The 16,962-nt window shown below is 34.9% G+C and overlaps 3 protein-coding genes across 3 annotated transcripts; 1 reads left to right on the forward strand and 2 right to left on the reverse strand.

Moving 5' to 3' along the window:
• Positions 1-299: 299 nt before the first annotated feature.
• Positions 300-2,038, forward strand: LOC148787311 (REF/SRPP-like protein At1g67360). Its single transcript, XM_088883194.1, has 3 exons — positions 300-458; positions 555-785; positions 1,326-2,038. Exons 1-3 carry the CDS (start codon positions 444-446, stop codon positions 1,776-1,778), a joined length of 699 nt encoding a protein of 232 aa, XP_088739320.1. The 5' UTR covers positions 300-443; the 3' UTR covers positions 1,779-2,038.
• Positions 2,039-2,283: 245 nt separating this feature from the next.
• LOC105168416 (NADH-ubiquinone oxidoreductase) lies at positions 2,284-5,405 on the reverse strand. The gene is made up of 3 exons (XM_011088484.3): positions 5,247-5,405; positions 4,440-4,734; positions 2,284-2,539 (listed from the first exon to the last, which is right to left on the reverse strand). Exon 2 carries the CDS (start codon positions 4,728-4,730, stop codon positions 4,443-4,445), a length of 288 nt encoding a protein of 95 aa, XP_011086786.1. The 5' UTR covers positions 4,731-4,734; positions 5,247-5,405; the 3' UTR covers positions 2,284-2,539; positions 4,440-4,442.
• A 9,167-nt stretch (positions 5,406-14,572) lies between these two features.
• Positions 14,573-16,719, reverse strand: LOC105168417 (F-box protein At1g67340). The gene is made up of 3 exons (XM_011088485.3): positions 16,303-16,719; positions 15,760-15,922; positions 14,573-15,630 (listed from the first exon to the last, which is right to left on the reverse strand). The coding sequence occupies exons 1-3, from the start codon at positions 16,566-16,568 to the stop codon at positions 14,848-14,850; spliced, it is 1,212 nt and encodes a 403-aa protein (XP_011086787.1). The 5' UTR covers positions 16,569-16,719; the 3' UTR covers positions 14,573-14,847.
• Between the last annotated feature and the right edge of the window lie 243 nt (positions 16,720-16,962).

The following is a 16,962-nucleotide window of genomic DNA, read 5'->3' on the forward strand; positions in this document are numbered from 1 at the left end:
ACTTCCATATTTTTCGTTCGTTTTTTTTTCCTTTTTCTTGGTTTCAGAACTAAGCATTTGGGCAATCCGGAAATAATGGAGACGCGAAAGGCTTAAATCATACATCAGAAAATAACAAACGTGAGGACTTAAAAATTATAAACTTTTTTATTATTACTGTCAGTTTAAAAAGCTGAGTAATTTATAATTCTATCCAAATAATAATAATAATAATAATAATAATTTATAAAAAAATTTAAATGAGCACAGCCAAACACCGCCCAAATCCTTGAGATTCTAAAGGGTTGGTGGCCCACCACACACAGGACACGTGACTTCACCCATACCGTCGCTCCCAAAAGTCTCTACTTCACCCCTTATACTCTCTCCATCGCTCGTAACGCCCCTGCACTAAAATTGACACAAAGCCAAAATCTGAAGAAAGGAACTGCAGAACGAAAGAAATGGCTTCATCTGAGGTGATCTGATTGTTTCTTTTGTTTTTACCTTTTGCGATTTAGGGATTGATCTTTGATTTTTTATGTGATGTTGTGTTGTTGTTTTATTTGGATTAGGTTGAGGTGCAGAGGAATGACGTACAACTGAAGCACCTAGGTTTTGTCCGGATTCTGACGATAAACGCCTTAGTTTTGGTGTCGAATCTGTACGATAACGCTAAGCAAAACTCTGGCTCGCTCAAATCCGCCGTCGATACTGTGGAAAACGCCGTTACGACTGTTGTCGGCCCCGTTTACGAGAGGCTCAAGGGCGTTCCTGTTGAGCTGCTTGTTTTCCTTGACAAGAAGGTAGTATTTTTTTTTTCTTTTCTTTTCTTTTTATCAATAACTTTTTGGGTCTGGAATTTTGACTATCATATGAGATTTTGTTTTTTTGTAAATTAGTCGGGTTCTTCGATGTGGGTTACTCATTTTTTGTTGATTGATTGCCTCGATTATCATAATTTTGAATTTTTGGTTAATTTTCTTATTGATGATCGCCTTATTTGAGTGTTACATTAGGAACGATCTTTCAGTCATTTCTTTCTTTCTAATTAACTCCTTCCTGGAACTTTGCAGAAAAAGTGCAGAATTTTTTCTTGCAAAACATTAACTGTATATGTAATCATCTCCATTAAGCTAAGTTTATTACTTTAATGCCACACCTTTTCCATTAAGCTAAGATCACCTTTCAGTCAATTATGTCCTTTTTTCGCACACGAACCCTTTTCAGCACTGATTTGTGATCCTTCTTTCATCATTTAATGATGCTCCGAAAGGCAATGCCTTGGTCCTGTTTATGTGTTCGTTTATAGGGTCTATCTGATAGAGATCTTTTGCATATGTTAGGTAGATGAGGCTACCCACAAATTTGACGAGTGTGCTCCACCGACTGCCAAGAAGGTTGTGTTCAAGGCCCATTTACTAGCCAAGAAGGCAGCAGAGGCGGTGGAAGACTTGGCGGAGGAAGCCAAGGTTGCTGGTCCACTTGCTGCACTAACCCGTGCTGGTACTATTTCCAAGCATTTTGCTGTGGCTCAATTGGCTTTGGTATGGTACAAAGTTAATGAGTATCCTGCTTTGCATGGAGTGGCCGAGATGGCTATTCCAACAGCCGCACACTGGTCAGAAAAGTACAATAACTTGATTAAAAACATGGCTGCAAAAGGTTATAGTTTCTTCAACTATGTTCCGTTGGTTCCTATTGAAGAATTTGCCAAGTCGTATAAGCAGGTAGAGGCAGCTGCTGGTAAGAAGACGGATGGTGCCAGTTCAAGTGGAAGTGACTCGGACAAGGAATAGGTGTCCAGCATGCCTGTAAACTTTAGCTGTGTGTTGATGCTTTTGATTTGGTTAAGAAAGGCTATTTGAAGGTTAAGTGGGTTAAAGGCTGTGTGTGCCTGTGTAATAGATAATCTATGTGATGTGTGGTGTGCGCTTCTGTACATTATGCAACTGTTAAAAGTGATCAAAGATGGAACCTCAATGTAGCATTTTTGATCATCTTGGAATGCTATATGTGAAATGTTTGGTCGTATATCAATACTTCTTGTTTCTGCCAATGGTGGTTGTTTCTTGAAGTTAGATGTATGTCTGTATATTCATGCTTGTAACCCACACCTGCATAGTTATTGGACCTTGTCACTTCTTTTGCATGTTGACGTGCTGAGTGAAAGTTCGTGTTTATATGCACTCTAGTTGTAAAAGCTGTATCCCACTGTCTTACAACTTAGAAAGCAGTGGAGTTAATGGGATTCAGTAGCGTTTTCATTGTTGAGCAAACTGTGAAGAAGCAACATGCCAGGCATTGAAGAAAGTAGTAAACTGAGTGGACTTGCACGCTATAACTCTTGCCACAGGCTGGAAAATGTAGTCAGAGAAAGTATTCAAGAATTTCAAACAAAACAACAAACGCAGGGTGTAGGAACCCAACTTCAAGGCTATAATTTCTGCATGGGTGCTTATTACAGAATATGGCAGCATTCACAAATCTTATGGCACATCACAAGGAGTCTTAATACTCTTCCAAGGCAACTTGGCATTTAAATAAATGCTGCTTTTCCCTGCGGACCAACATATAAAAAAAAAGTTAGTTTTATTTAAGTAAATTCCAAGATCAGTATATTCTTGGAGAAGAAAACTTCAATTTCTTTTCTTGAATGGAGATGGTAAAAGAGAAACATATAACAGACTAAAGTGAAAGCAGTTTACTTGCAGTAAGACTTGTTTCACTACTGCTGTATATATACTCAAATCAGTATCTATATCTACAACACAGATAATCCGAAAGTTGAAAATTTTCAGGGTAAAGATACAAAAATTGTGGAACACAGATTTGCCACTTTTTCTGAACTTGATTTCCCTTAACCAGAGAGGCCTGATATTTACAAAGGTTCATGTGATTACGAACTGTCTCAGCTGAGCTAACACCGATGCATCACCCTATTCTGTAATCACAGAAATTTTCCAAAGCATCTAATTGCCATACTAGTCCACCAATCCTTCCCACATCATAAGTGAGAATGTAATGGAGAAGTGGCCAGAACAATGTTAGTCGTGAAGCAAGGGGAGCGAGTTTATCCATGTGTCGTTATTGTTGTTCAAATTTAGAGTTCAGGTGTAACAGCGGAAGTGCAGATGTTATGAAGGTGATGTATGGTCATTCTGTAAAAATGGTGTATGCAGTAGTAGAAGCAGATTGTTGGGCAGGAGAGTAGATGATGATTCTCAGATTGCAGATGTAACTCAGAAAGGTGAGAACAGGGAGTGGGGATTGTGGTGAATGGGATAACCACCCGAGGCAGGTGCCACAGTGGATATGTAAGTGCCCACAGGCTCAAAGTTAGAGGCATGCAGGAACAGAAACAAGTGAGAGCATTCTAGCAGTATGACATTGAAACTTATGCATGTAAAGAACCTTTCAGCAGAAAATTTATACTAACATATGCAGAAAGCAATCCTACGAAACTGAAAATTTTCATATAACTATTTGAAACATTAAAATGAAACAGAGGTTCTAAAGAACTCACAATAATTTAAACTACAAACTTGTCCAAATATCAACAGAAACACCATCAGTTTTCAAATGTTTGTTGACATAATATATTCATTGCCTCAGACTTCATCACATGATGCAGTATCCTTTACCCAAAAAGTATGCATATTTGTATTGAACAAATGATTCACAATGAACCTATGAACATAACTGATGGATGCATATGCTGTTACTCCAATCAGTCTCTTGTAGTCAAGAGTTGATCGATTAGAAGTTTGATATATAATAATATTTGGAAGACATTATCAGGGTTAAAGTATCTCTTATGTCCAACTAAGAGTGAACTTCATCCAACAAAAATAATATGCACAATTGAAAGTTCCAAAATATTATTTCAATAGATGAAGGTTCGAATGATAAGACAATATTCTTCAAATCCTCTAGAACAAAAAAGCAGAAGTGGACACATCATAGAATACCAACTATATAAATCCTTAGGGACGTATTGAACAATAAAGTGCACTTCACAGAAGTAGGAAGTGCACAGCTTATTTATGGACAGATTCAGCAACCTCATTATTCAAGAATCAGTAAGGATGTTATAGCTGGGATACTAGCCAACTTTGAACCTCAGTAATCATATGAACTCTCCATAGTGCTAATAATGAGAATTTTAAGGACTCCCACATCAATTATATTTAGGTGGATTTCCACTAACAGGAAGTATAAGCTGTAGAAGTATCAAGTAGGAACAAAAGTAGCAGTGTTTTATTATCAAGATAAGGATTTTCATACCAAAGTATGGTCTCACAGGATATTACATGAACACAAGACCTAGAGCACATTTTAGTACTGAAAAGTTACAAATAAAAGTACATGAATACATATATTTCACACAAGCATGCACCCAACTTATTTTGACATATTAAGAGGAAAAATAATGTTAAAAAAACATGTAAGACACAGACCAATTATTTGGAGTACGAGGAGGAAGCACCAGTGTGCTCCTGGAGGAGGTCATCATATGGGTCCCGGCGTCCCTGAACTTGGCTGATCTGGGAATCCCAGAATATCTGCGCATTGTGGCGCTCAAAAGTCCAGAAACCATAAGGACGCAGAGGCAAGCTCCACATTTCCTTAGTCTTCTGGCACTTGTCTTTCAAATCATACAAATGCTCCCTGAATTTTCTGTCCCTCTCCTTTGGATCCTCCATCAACCTCAGTATCAAATTCTCCGCAAACTCCATTATAAACCCCATCTCTCTGCATAACCCAAAAAACATAACAAAATAAAAATCTATAATGGACTTGGATATTAGTGAGGAAAACACTAAAAGACAACACCATTCAGTGTGAAGTTTCTAATAATTTCTATATTATACCAACCACATACAGGGAATGTTGAAATTAATACTTATATTCTCTGAAAAGAGGTGCAACAAAACTGCATTTCCAGTGACACGCTTTTCCATTTCGTTCTCCTCCACCGAGTAATGGATCCAGACAGCGCGCAAGAAAATCATGATTCAGCGAAAACTAGAAAAATTTCTACAAATCTACTTCTCGAGAAAGACAATACGACAAACAGCTCATCATTAATTTGATTAGACAACCCCGTCGTATTCTAAACTCAATCACAAATGCTAATTCATATGATGAGCTACAAACCCTAGAATCTACCACTGCGGAAACAGATGAAATTGCGATATATAAATGACACCAGAGCTCGCAGAGGCCGAGAATACCAAAAATCGGCTACGAGAAATTGAAATTACCTGATTCTTGCTGACTGATGCTCGATCTGGAACCGAAACTATGAGCAACACGAATGAATTACTGAAATTAATTCGATAATAATGTGAAAGGGTGTTGCTGTGTTGGTGGGCTCTCGCACTAAAGCCCTCTCACATTTCTATTGGATTAGGCCCAACTTCCCCATCTACACACTATCCTTTTCGTTCTTTCTTGTTTTATTGAAAACTTTGGAGAAAACAAGTCGAAGCGCTAATTATATAATTATATTAATATTTTGATAAATTCATGAAACTTTAATATTAACTATTAGTTCATTAGACTAAAATATCATTGATTTTCTCGTCGATTGATTTTCCTCAAATTGTATGATTGAGCTCTCGTAATGGGTTTGAATTCTATAGATATGGACGCCTGAAATAAATTAGATTTTCTTTGTTTATCTTAGAGATGCAATCTTTACTTTGAAATTATTAATTCTTAATTTCCTGAATAGTATGATAAATTTTACCCATAAAAAGAAAAAGAACAATTAGGATAATAATCGCCTCGGGTTTGCTCACTCAAGCATTAAGGTTAAAATTTCATAACAATTTGTAGTTAATTTTCCATATTTTCTTGTTAAATTTGGTATAATAATTCACATTAATTTTGAAGATTGTAATCTTGTATACATAAATTTTACTATTTTCATCATTTTCTTTTAAAGAAAAAGTATCCATCAGTTGTCCAAGCCCCAAGGCTTTAGTGTAAAGAAAGACAAAGAGAGCTTGCTAAGGTAAAAGTGGGCTCTAATCGTTTTGGGCTCTTGGCAAAACATTGGGCCCACTTAGAGCCCAATTACTGTGCATTTATTAATCATTGGAATTCTACAAGTGTAAGTTGTTTGGTTGAGTTTATATGGTTCTCAAATAGATTATAAAATATTCAAGAATTTATAAGTTTTATTAGTAGTGTGGTAAATTTTTTATGAAGATCTTAAAAGATTTTAAAAGAAGATGTTAGTTAGAATTTTATAAACTTTTTTTTGGTAAAAAAAATAACTTAACGTATCTTTTTTTATTAGATCTTTTAAATTTTTAGTTTGAACATCTTAAGACATCAAAACACTCTTACAATGTTGGCATTAACTTTTACCTTCACATAACTGATATTGTCTTCGCCCCAAGTATAAATATTTTTGTACACGATTCTAAATTCTAATTTATGATTATTTTATTTTATTTTTGTTAATGTAACTATATAAGCAGTTTATTATGTCTAACATCCTATCTCATACAAATTTTAATGCAGCTAGCTTAGAAGTTCTTACTACCAACCAACAAGTGTTGGTCAGTGCATTCACTTAGGGGCTCGGTGGATGTGTATTGACTTTCAAGACATTAACAAAGCATGTCTAAAAGATTTCTACCCATTATCTCGTATAGACCAACTGGTGGATTCCACCCCTGGTCATGAACTATTGAGCTTAATGAATGCCTCATAGGATATCTCAAATAATGCTTAATCCCGATGATTAGAAGCTAGTTCGATTCGTCACACTAGGAGGGACCTATTGTTATATTTTTATGCCTTTTGAACTTAAAAATACAGGAGCTACGTATCAGCGCCTTGTAGATCGCATATTCCGAGAACAACTAAGTCGTAATATAGAATATCATTTATAGGTATAGTATAACTCGTATCAGTATTTTTGACAACGATCATCAATTTCAGGATTGGAAAATCCATGATTGATTTGCCAAGCAAGGCATTCAACAACGCTTCACATCCGCTGCTTACTCCCAAGCCAACGAACAAGTCAAAGTCATTAATTGAATTCTGGTTCAAGGGATCAAAACAAAGCTAACACAAGCAGGCGGACGGTAGGTTGATGCGTTGCCAGGAGTACTGGGGTCATACAGAACTATTCCCCGTTCTATCACTGCGAAAACTCCTTTCGATCTGGTGTACGGATCAGAGGCAGTCATCCCATCAGAAGCAAAGCTGGAGACTTTTAGAATCCAGCATGATGAGCAGGAGAATAATGATAATTTATTGCGAGCTAATCTGGATTTGTAGACGAAGTACGAGAAGATGCTCGTACCTGCATATAACGGTATAAGCAGAGAGTAGTCAATGCTTACAATTAGCGATTACAGAGAAGAGACTTCCAAGTGGAAGACCTGGTACTTCGGCGAGCTAGCGCGCTAGGACCAGTAGGGAAGCTAGCCCCTAAATGGAAAGGAACTTATAAAATCACCCCGATCATCAAATTTGGGACATGTGAACTGGAATACATAGATCACAGAAAGCTCTCCCAGCCATGGAATAGATAATTTTTTTATTCTTTTCTTCAAGAATGGAAAATTTAGCATTTGACAATTTGAAGGTAAAATGTTCGAAAAAATTACAATTTACATCCCATAATTTACTCTTTTTTTAATTTTGGTACTATTATTTTATGACTAAGGAGATTTAGTCCCACAAGTCCAAAGAAATTGCAATTTACGTTCTATTACCCATTCTCGTTAAATTGTTAATGAAAGGAGCACGTGTTTATGATTGAGGGCATAATAGTCAATTTTTAATTAAAAAAAGTGCACTGTAAGCACATACTTTTTTACCACAAGCAAGCATTTGATGCCGTCTGCAGGAATGAGATTAAGTACCCATTCCAGGCTCCTCATATAGGAGCTGAAGATATAAAAAAGCAGCATCCTACACGGATTGTAGATAAGGCGTTTGAGTGGCTTATAGGCCCCCCTCGACGTTTTATCTTTCTAGCAAAATGCATTTTCAGGATAAAATTGAGAACTTATATGGAGTCAAATCGAATAATACCTCACGAAACAGGACAACAATTGCATCACAGGGCTCGTTACAAAAATTAATGCAAAGATTGAAAAAAATAGAAAATCTAAAAAGAAAGGTGAGTGGGCAGCCATGTACAACACACAGAGTAAAATTAAAGGATGATTGCATCTGCACTCATTGACCTATGGTCTATTTACACAAATCATCTTTATCTTTTAAAAAGTTACACATACATTTGTTAAAAATGTCAACATCATTTACACAAACTATTCTTATTTTTCTTGAAAATTACACATACTCCTACTTTTTAACTATCAATGATGGTTTCATTAATTACGCAAAAATAAAAATAATTTGTATAAATAGATTATAGATCAATGATCGTAAATATAATCTATGCTTAAAAAAAAATCAATTGGTTGTGGTGAAAGGGAATTGAAGTGGTAGACATTAATATGAGAAGCAATGGATGAAGGAAGTTGGCAGATTTCAGCTGCTCATATTAAAGGGAATGAAATAATTTTGTAGTGCTTTTTCTGAACCAAAATCTTTACTCCAACAAAAGAGGTCATTAATGCTCACTCACTCCTACCATCCCATCAACATTTGCTTCCCACCTTCTCTCATTCCATCTTTTGCTTTACTCCTAATATGTTTTTCTTTTTTCTTTTTGATTTGATGTTCTAAAGTAATTAATATTTTATTTTATAAAAAGTATTTTCTCTAAACAATCATTTAAATTAAATTAAGGGATAATTATTGTGTCAGTTCTTGAAATTTTGTTTAATTACATGTAGATCCTTTCTGCTCCAAATTTGAAAATTACGCCTATTTCCATTGATATGAAAGACAATTACAAAATCGTAATATTGCAATTTAATTGGCCATATTCAAATCATATGTGATTTTGGTCAAATTGGTTAGAAAAACACTCAAGTTGTCAAAATTTTGAACTTACAGAATTAAATTACGATAATCAATTTGTTAAGATAAAAAAATGCCAACTCCTAATTTACAACACTAAAATCCCAATTTTTCCTTAAAGTGGTGAGGAGTAATGCAAGAGCCATGCCCCTTCACCAATACATTACCACTTCAACAAGTTTTGATGGGAAACAAGTTTCATGATACAAGTGTACATAAACCTTCAAGGGAAAATGCACTTTCTCAAAATTTTTATATATGTGATGTGGGGTAAATATCATGAAGTTACGTCCCAGTAATGTAATTATGATTTTTAGATAAGTTTTAGACTTATTTTATTAATTCAAGATCTATACATTAATCCCGATATATCCTAAATTTTAATATGTATGGACTCACAATAATCATCCGAAATGTTTGTAGTTTATGAGAATCATACAATTGAGGAACCTTTCCATTTTGAGTAGCAAGTTTCCCTTAAAAAAGAAAAAAGAGTCCCCCCTCGGTAGCCCTTCCCACATGATGCTAAACAAAGGCAAAGAGCAGCTTTCCCGCTTTCTAATTCACTGCTGCTGTAGCTGCGTTGATCAATGGGCCTCGTTCCAGCCGCATATAGAATTTGTTAAAAAATCATGCAATAGGTACAATTTTTGCAACCCTAGCAACTTTTACGACGTTTAAATGTCTTAAGGCACTACAACAAATATTGTCAATGGCAACAACACAAATTCCTTGCAAAATAGTGGAATATGTTACTAATTTACATTAAAAATAAATTTAGCAAGAAAAAATATTTACTTGAAATTAGCTCACCGCTAATTTCAGTATCGAATTTTTTTGTTCTTGATTTTGCTAGAAACTAACCAACATATTATTTGTAAAATTTTGGAGGGAACTTTTCAAATTTTTGTTAAGGGCCAGCTACGAAATTTTGCAACATAAAATTCATTTCTAATTATAACAAGAAAATATTTTGTTTCTAATGCTAATTTTAATATTTATAAAAACTTAAAATTCTTATCCGTTGCTAATTACCAACAAATTTTCTCTCCTTTCTAATTTTTCTAGCTATTGGCATCATTTCTTTTAGTATGACCTACCTAATTTAACCATCAAAAAATTTAATAATCAATTTTTTTCCTGTATGATTCTGACGATAATTTATTTTATTGGTAATTCACAGCTAAGAGATTCAAGGCATATGGTATTCGTTATGGTTAGCAAATCCCTAAACTCGGACCATCAAATATTACTCAACACATCTCAAACCAACTTATTTTCCATAATTTGCTTGTGGAAAAACTAACATATGGAGAAGCTTATACATGTGTGCCTGCGCGCAAAGCTCGCAGTCCTATAAGAAGTTGTCAACACACCTAGTTTAATTGATCCGTCGCTATAGTGGCCGGCGTTAGTTGAGGATTAGGGTATTACGATCGTTAAAGAATCAGAAGTCGATCAAAATACCACCATAAATAATTAAAGGATAGAAATATCAAGTAATCTAAATTACGAAATCATTAAGTCAATAAAAAATTAATATTAAAGTGAAGATATGAATAATTGTAATCGAAGAATAAACGGAGTACTTGTGTTGATGTCAATTCCTTGAGGGGTGGGTGGACAAGTCAAAAGAAGTCCATTGAAATCAAGATTGGAGTACTTTGGCCCCCTAGTAATTTGTATGTATCTGTTTATACGTATATATAAATATAGTGCGTATAGAATTCAAGTGAATGTGAATTTTATAGACATGATGTATATATAATGGATATGAAATTTGCTTCAAATTCACCCCGATTTATAAAATTAAAATTTGTGACCAAATATCCGATAAATTAGACCCCAACTTGCCAGCAGGGCCTTGGTCCATCCACCCCATTTGTGTCCTAATATACATTATGTACATTATTTGTACCCAATTCGGATAATATTTATAATAATATTTAAAAATACTTAATTTTTAATTAAAAAACATACATTTGTAAAATAAATTATGTGTTAAAATATTAACAACTTATTAGATATCTGTAAATTAATCTTATTTAATATATATATATATCAATCAACAGAAGAAAAATAAAAACTTAATCAGATTTTGCTGATAATTGTACCTATTGGCTCCCAATTCGAGGCGAATTTGCAGTAGGGTGGGGAGAGTTTAAGGTCCATCTAGGAGGGTGGGGGTTCTAAAATCGAAACAAGATAGATTTTGTGTTTATCTAAATTGAAACAACGTAAATTTCGATTTCAGTTGAACTCAGAGTATTCCATATACACATAACATTAATTAATAATAAAAAAAATTAGATTATAAGTATAGTGGTGATGGTGACATTGTATGAATAAACAAATAGTGGGAAGAAAAAAGAAGGGTTTAAATGGGATATGGGGTTTTGGGGGATTATAATTTAGGACCACCCACACATATTAGGTTTGAATTTTGGGTGGTTGAGTTTGGGTTGTGATAGTAAATAGTGGTAATAATAATGGTGATAAAAAAGAAAGAATAAGTGCACTCCCACCATCACCACTATTTCCATTATATTTCTGGGATGAGGGGCATAAAGCTTCCTTTGAGACAACCACATCTTCCACTTGCAAAATGCCCTTGTCCCCTCTCTAACTTAACTTTACCCCCCAACAAAAAATATATATATATATATATAATTATTTCTTTTTCTTTTTTGTGGTATGGTCAATCTCTTACAACCTGACATTCTTTGACCAAACATAAAGTGGTACAGCATAAGAAAGGAGCAGTAACTTGCCTGGATTGGATTCTCATTGTATGCAATTACTTGCTACCTAGGATCCCTCTGTCACCCTATCTTTTACCACTATTTTTCCTCCTCTTTTTTTATTTGATTAAATTACATCTTTTACCACATTTTTTCCTTGGGCACATCTATTTATCTACTTATGTACCTTCCAACTAGCTCTAATCCCTTAATAATATATATAATTATGTTGCACTTTCAGAAATATATTATTATCTTCAATACCACCTTGTTTCATAAGATAGTTGTGTCTTTTCATGAATTAGGTCATGGAACGAAATAAATTGAAGTATTATTTTACTTATTATAATGGACTTATAAACTATAATTTAATTATGACAAGTTTTTCTAGTTCGTTTTAATGCTTACATTCTGAAGGTACTGTAATACAGGTTTAGTAAGACTACTCGTAAAATATAGGTATCATTCAGTCAGATAATTTGATATCAAATGTACTTACTAAACAGTAGTTATGGTTCGAACAGAATATTTTACAGTTGTCAAAGACTTTAACAGTCATTGATATACCGTTCGCTACAAGAAAAAAACTTGATAGCAACGAAAAAGATTAGTGTCGAGGTAATTAGTAAGTAAACTTCTTGTTGCTAAATCACATTATTTGATACAAAAATTTAACAATGAATTATTTATAACATATATTAGATAATATAGATTAGCAACGTAAATTTTACTTGCTGATTAGCTCAACGCTAACTTTAGCATCAAATTTTTCCATAACTATTGAGCTATTTTCTTGTAGTACTTGTTTGCCCGTCCTTACCTTTTTTTGCTTACTAGGGAAAAAAGAAAAAAAAATTAGCTTCAGCATTTAAAAGTAAAAAATTATGACGAATATTAATAATGAGAATTGTACAATAAGTAAGTTTTTAAATCTATTTTATTTGATCATATTAAAATTTTGCAACTTATAGTATGTCACTAACGACAAATTGGTAACTATTTTTTTTAAAAAAAATAAATTAACTTGTTAAAATTTTGAAAATAAATTGGACTTTTTAGTTTTTTCTATAGTAACTCTTTTTTTTTATTGGACAAATTTTTAAAAATTTACCAAACATTTGGCAACATCTTATAACATTTAAATCACCTTATAAGATGTTTTAAAAAGTTTATATACTCATTCGGACACTCTTTAAGTCTTTGCATTGAAGTTAATAAGGCAGATTTTCAAACATATTGCGTTATTACTTGCTAAAAAAATTTTCACATTATATTACGAGAACCTTTGGTACATGACATGCTATACTCAGTGCACAATGCGCCAGTTGTTTTGCTCATACGACGACCATTTCATCTCATGCCACGTATGACAACAATCAAGAGTATTTTGTACTATACGCACCGAATGCAGCATATAATGCACTTATAACTGACATTTCTCATAATCGGGATACCAACTTCTAATATCGTATTTTCTTATTTAATTGGGACATAGTAAATGAAATCTATATAATCACTCAAAAAGTTACAAAATTCGAAAACGAACCAATAAACTGAATTCTCCCCATCACTACAATCTTATAATAGTTGTATCGTTCTCATATGAGATTTGGTATAATTATACATAAATTTTCTATAATATAAAAAATAATATCCATTTCCATTCAATAAATAAATCTCTTGCTTTAGTTGAAAATTGAGGGACCAACCAATAATGAAATTCCCCTCATCACTACAACCTTGTATGGTATGTAGCAACACTTAGAATAAATGCTTCACTTTGTTTGCAAGAAAATGATGAAAAGGTCACAGCTACACATGACCCACACTTGCATGTGATATGCTGTGAGTTTGAGAGAAGTGTGAACAAAGCCCAACAACATCAACAATCTCTTATAATTAGGTTCCTAGGGTTTTTACATTAAACATTGTCCAACCCTTTCTCTTCTCCAATAATACCACCAATAATAATAATTCATACGCCATCATTGTGCAGCCGCTTCGCATTTAATTCAACCTAAATTACAACCATTCTCTTAAATGTTGTCTTATTATTTTAAATATTTATAATTTAATAATTGTCTAACAAACACACTTTCATGAAAACTTATTATAGAAAATATCTATAGATAATTATTCATTTTAATGAATATTTATAATATTTTAAATAATAAGAGAGTTTTTATAATTATAACAGACATCATAGAGGCCCCTTTGTGATTTACATTCAGTTGAAGTATTTGCAAGGCCTAGAGGTTTCCAATGGTTTAAAATAAGTATTTATTAGTTTATAATAAAAAAAGAGTTTTTTTTTCTTAGTTTTGTTTTATAACTTCTAATTTTAAATTATTTAAATTTAGTTGATTTAAACAAAAAATTATAAACAACTCCATACTAATTTCTGCAACTTACTAGTAAGATTATAAATATTTAATTATTTTTTCAAACACTTCAACATCAATATTTTTTTTCACTTTTAACTATTATTTTCAAATACTTTTAACTTTTACTGTTGCTTAAAATCTTTTTACAAAATTTATTCACACAACAAAAGTAGAAGCCCTTGCAGAACATCACGATCTTAAATAAGATGCTTATGTTGTTGAAAATAAATTTAAGAAAATGTTTTTATTTTATAATTTTTGATTTTGAACTATTTATATTAATTTATTTTAAGCCAAAAGTTATGGACAGCTCCATACATACTTTCTCCAATTTATTGATAAAATTATAAATATTAAAATATTTTTCAAGACTCAACAACGTCAGTTTTTTACGTTTTACTCTTATTTTCAAGCACTCCTTACTTTTAATATTGCTTTATTTTTACAATTTTGTTCACAACTTATTCCCAAAAAATAAAAAATAAAAACTATTGAAAACACCCATTTTAAATAGAGAATAAATAATTTTTTCTTTTTTTTCTTTTTTTGCTTTGCTTAAAGCCGAATAAACTACATTGTACATGGGAGTAAAATTTTCAGCTTAGAACCTTCTTACTTTCTCTATACAAAAACTGACCCATGAGAAAAGATATAATTCGATTTTCCCCCCCACAAAATTTGGCCTCAAATTTTCCCATTTTTGTCATTTCTCCCCCAAAACTCTCTCTTTCATTCTGAAAGACTCCAGTGCCGTTACCGTCACATTCACAGTCTCGCCGTTAACTCTCCTCCATTACTTCGTCCTCATTGACATTGCCGTTAGCGTTGTTGTTGTCGTTATTATTGTTCTCGTTTCCGTTTCCGTTGCCGTTAAGGTAATCGTTACCGTCATTGTTTCCATCCCCGTCTGCCCATCTCTCCACGGGTGTGCACTCCACCTTATGGCGCAGCTTCCAATCCAGCGCCTGACAAGCACGTGAGCAATAATTCACTGCTCCGCACACTGAGCACCGACGGAACTCATACCTCCGGGTCTCTGGCCGCCCGCAGCCCGAATGAGAACACAGCCGGAGCCCCGGGCCGGGAGTCCGACCTGAGAACCACTCGGATAGAAATTGGTTGGCGGGGTGAGGCGCCGGAGACGGCACATTACACCCGAAATCGCTCAACAGTGGGCAAACCCCCTCGGTGGCCTGGCGGTCAGGGGTCCACGACAGCCAAGACCTGGGCACCACGGCCGACGGGCACGCGACTAAGACGGTGGCTAACTCACGCGCGTTGGCTTGGATTAAAAATCGGCGTCCCTCGGCGATGTTGCGCTTCACCCCATAGCCATCCTGCAGGCAGTGGCCCAGTTCTCGGAGAGCGTCTACGTGGCCTAGATAGGCGGCGCGTGCGCACAACGCCACACCGGCGGGCAAATTCTTGTCGTTCTTCGAGCCGCCGCTGCCGTTGAACTGGATGATAGCGAGTGAGTACAGCGCCGGCGAGTGAGAACCAATCGCGGCCTTCGCCATTAGTGATGCCCCGGTTCCTCGATTTTGCAAACAGTAGAATCGAATCTGCGCCAGCAACAGTAATGAATCGAAGTGATTGGATAAATCGACTGCTATCAGGAAAAACGCAAAAATATAATTTTCAAATTTTATCACATTTTGGGAGAAGAGAAATGCTAAACTATTAATACCAACCATGCCCAGAGTGAAGCAGGCTTCCACGTTTCCGGTGTCGGCGCAGAGTTTCAGGAACCGGTGAGCAGATTCCGACCAGTTTTTTGCTTTAACTGCTAGCATTCTCCGCGAGGCTTTGGATAGAACTACCGAGTTGAGGCCTAATCCGTTGAGTCTTTTGCATCTGTTCATTGAAACAATAATAACAAAACGTTAGATTCAGACGACCACCAGTTTGAAAATCAAGCATCTGAACTCAAACAGGAAAATCATTTTTTCTGCATTAGATAAACAGAAATGATTCGAAAACGTCGCCTTTACTCAAATTGAAAATAGTATAGGTTTTATTAACGCGCCAGTCATATCCTTCGTGCTTCCATAAAAGATGTTCCATATTACTTGTTCCCTCTCACTTGTCAAATCTCCTCGCGATTTCAGTAAGCAATAATTGCAAAAAGTTGGATTTTCAAAATCAAGAGAAGTTAAAAAAGGAGTTTTTCATGAAATTGAATTTTGAAGAAACTTTAATATTTCTTAAGTTTAAGAAGAAACAAAATAACATACGTTATAAGAACATTGATGAAATCGGCAGGGCAGCTGGCGGTGGAGCTGAGTTTACAGAGGATAGAGAGGACAAGATCGTCCGGCAAAGCATCAAAGAAGTCACATCCTCCAGGAAAGCCTCCATCATCCTCCGGCGAAAGCTTCAACTTCTTCCGGCGACCTATCTGCTCTCCGGCGGGGAGCGCCACTTTCCTCCTCTTCACCACTCCGTCGGCGTTATTCAAATTCATCACTCTAGGATAACACAGCCCTCTCCTGGTTCTCATTCTACAAGCACATACATACACACACACACCCCACAACTATTCAGCCTCTCTCTCGTGTGTGTTGTGCGTGTTTTTTCTTCTTTCTTTTTTCTCTTCCTGAGAAGAAATGAAAGAAATGCAAGAGGAGCTGCCTTTATATACACACACACACACACAAGGAGAGAGAGAAGGAAGTGTAAAGAAGGCAACAACAGTAGTATTTGATGGGGTATGCTAGAATTACGAATTTATCCCTACGGTTTCACTTCTTGTCTTTATTTACCTAAAAGAAGGTGGTCAAACGGCGTTGACCAGATCCCCACGGCCGTCGCTGTACTTCTCTCTCTCTCTCTCTCCTCATTCTCTCTCTACTTTTTGTACTGTCAGTGAAAAAGTGAAAACACAATCTGACACA

This window comes from Sesamum indicum, linkage group LG8, assembly GCF_026168435.1.
Source record: "Sesamum indicum cultivar Baizhima isolate 11 linkage group LG8, ASM2616843v1, whole genome shotgun sequence".
In the NCBI taxonomy this organism is placed as follows: domain Eukaryota; kingdom Viridiplantae; phylum Streptophyta; class Magnoliopsida; order Lamiales; family Pedaliaceae; genus Sesamum; species Sesamum indicum.

What these genes read in the sequence shown, in the direction of transcription:
- LOC105168417 (XM_011088485.3), bottom strand. Translation starts at nt 16,568, where the DNA reads ATGAGAACCAGGAGAGGGCTGTGTTATCCTAGAGTGATGAATTTGAAT. An exon ending in TTCATCAATGTTCTTATAAC is followed by an intron (nt 15,923 to 16,302) that starts GTATGTTATTTT and finishes TTCAATGAACAG; the next exon opens with ATGCAAAAGACTCAACGGAT. An exon ending in CCTGCTTCACTCTGGGCATG is followed by an intron (nt 15,631 to 15,759) that starts GTTGGTATTAAT and finishes TTGCTGGCGCAG; the next exon opens with ATTCGATTCTACTGTTTGCA.
- LOC148787311 (XM_088883194.1), top strand. An exon ending in TTGTTTTCCTTGACAAGAAG is followed by an intron (nt 786 to 1,325) that starts GTAGTATTTTTT and finishes TGCATATGTTAG; the next exon opens with GTAGATGAGGCTACCCACAA.
- LOC105168416 (XM_011088484.3), bottom strand. Translation starts at nt 4,730, where the DNA reads ATGGGGTTTATAATGGAGTTTGCGGAGAATTTGATACTGAGGTTGATG.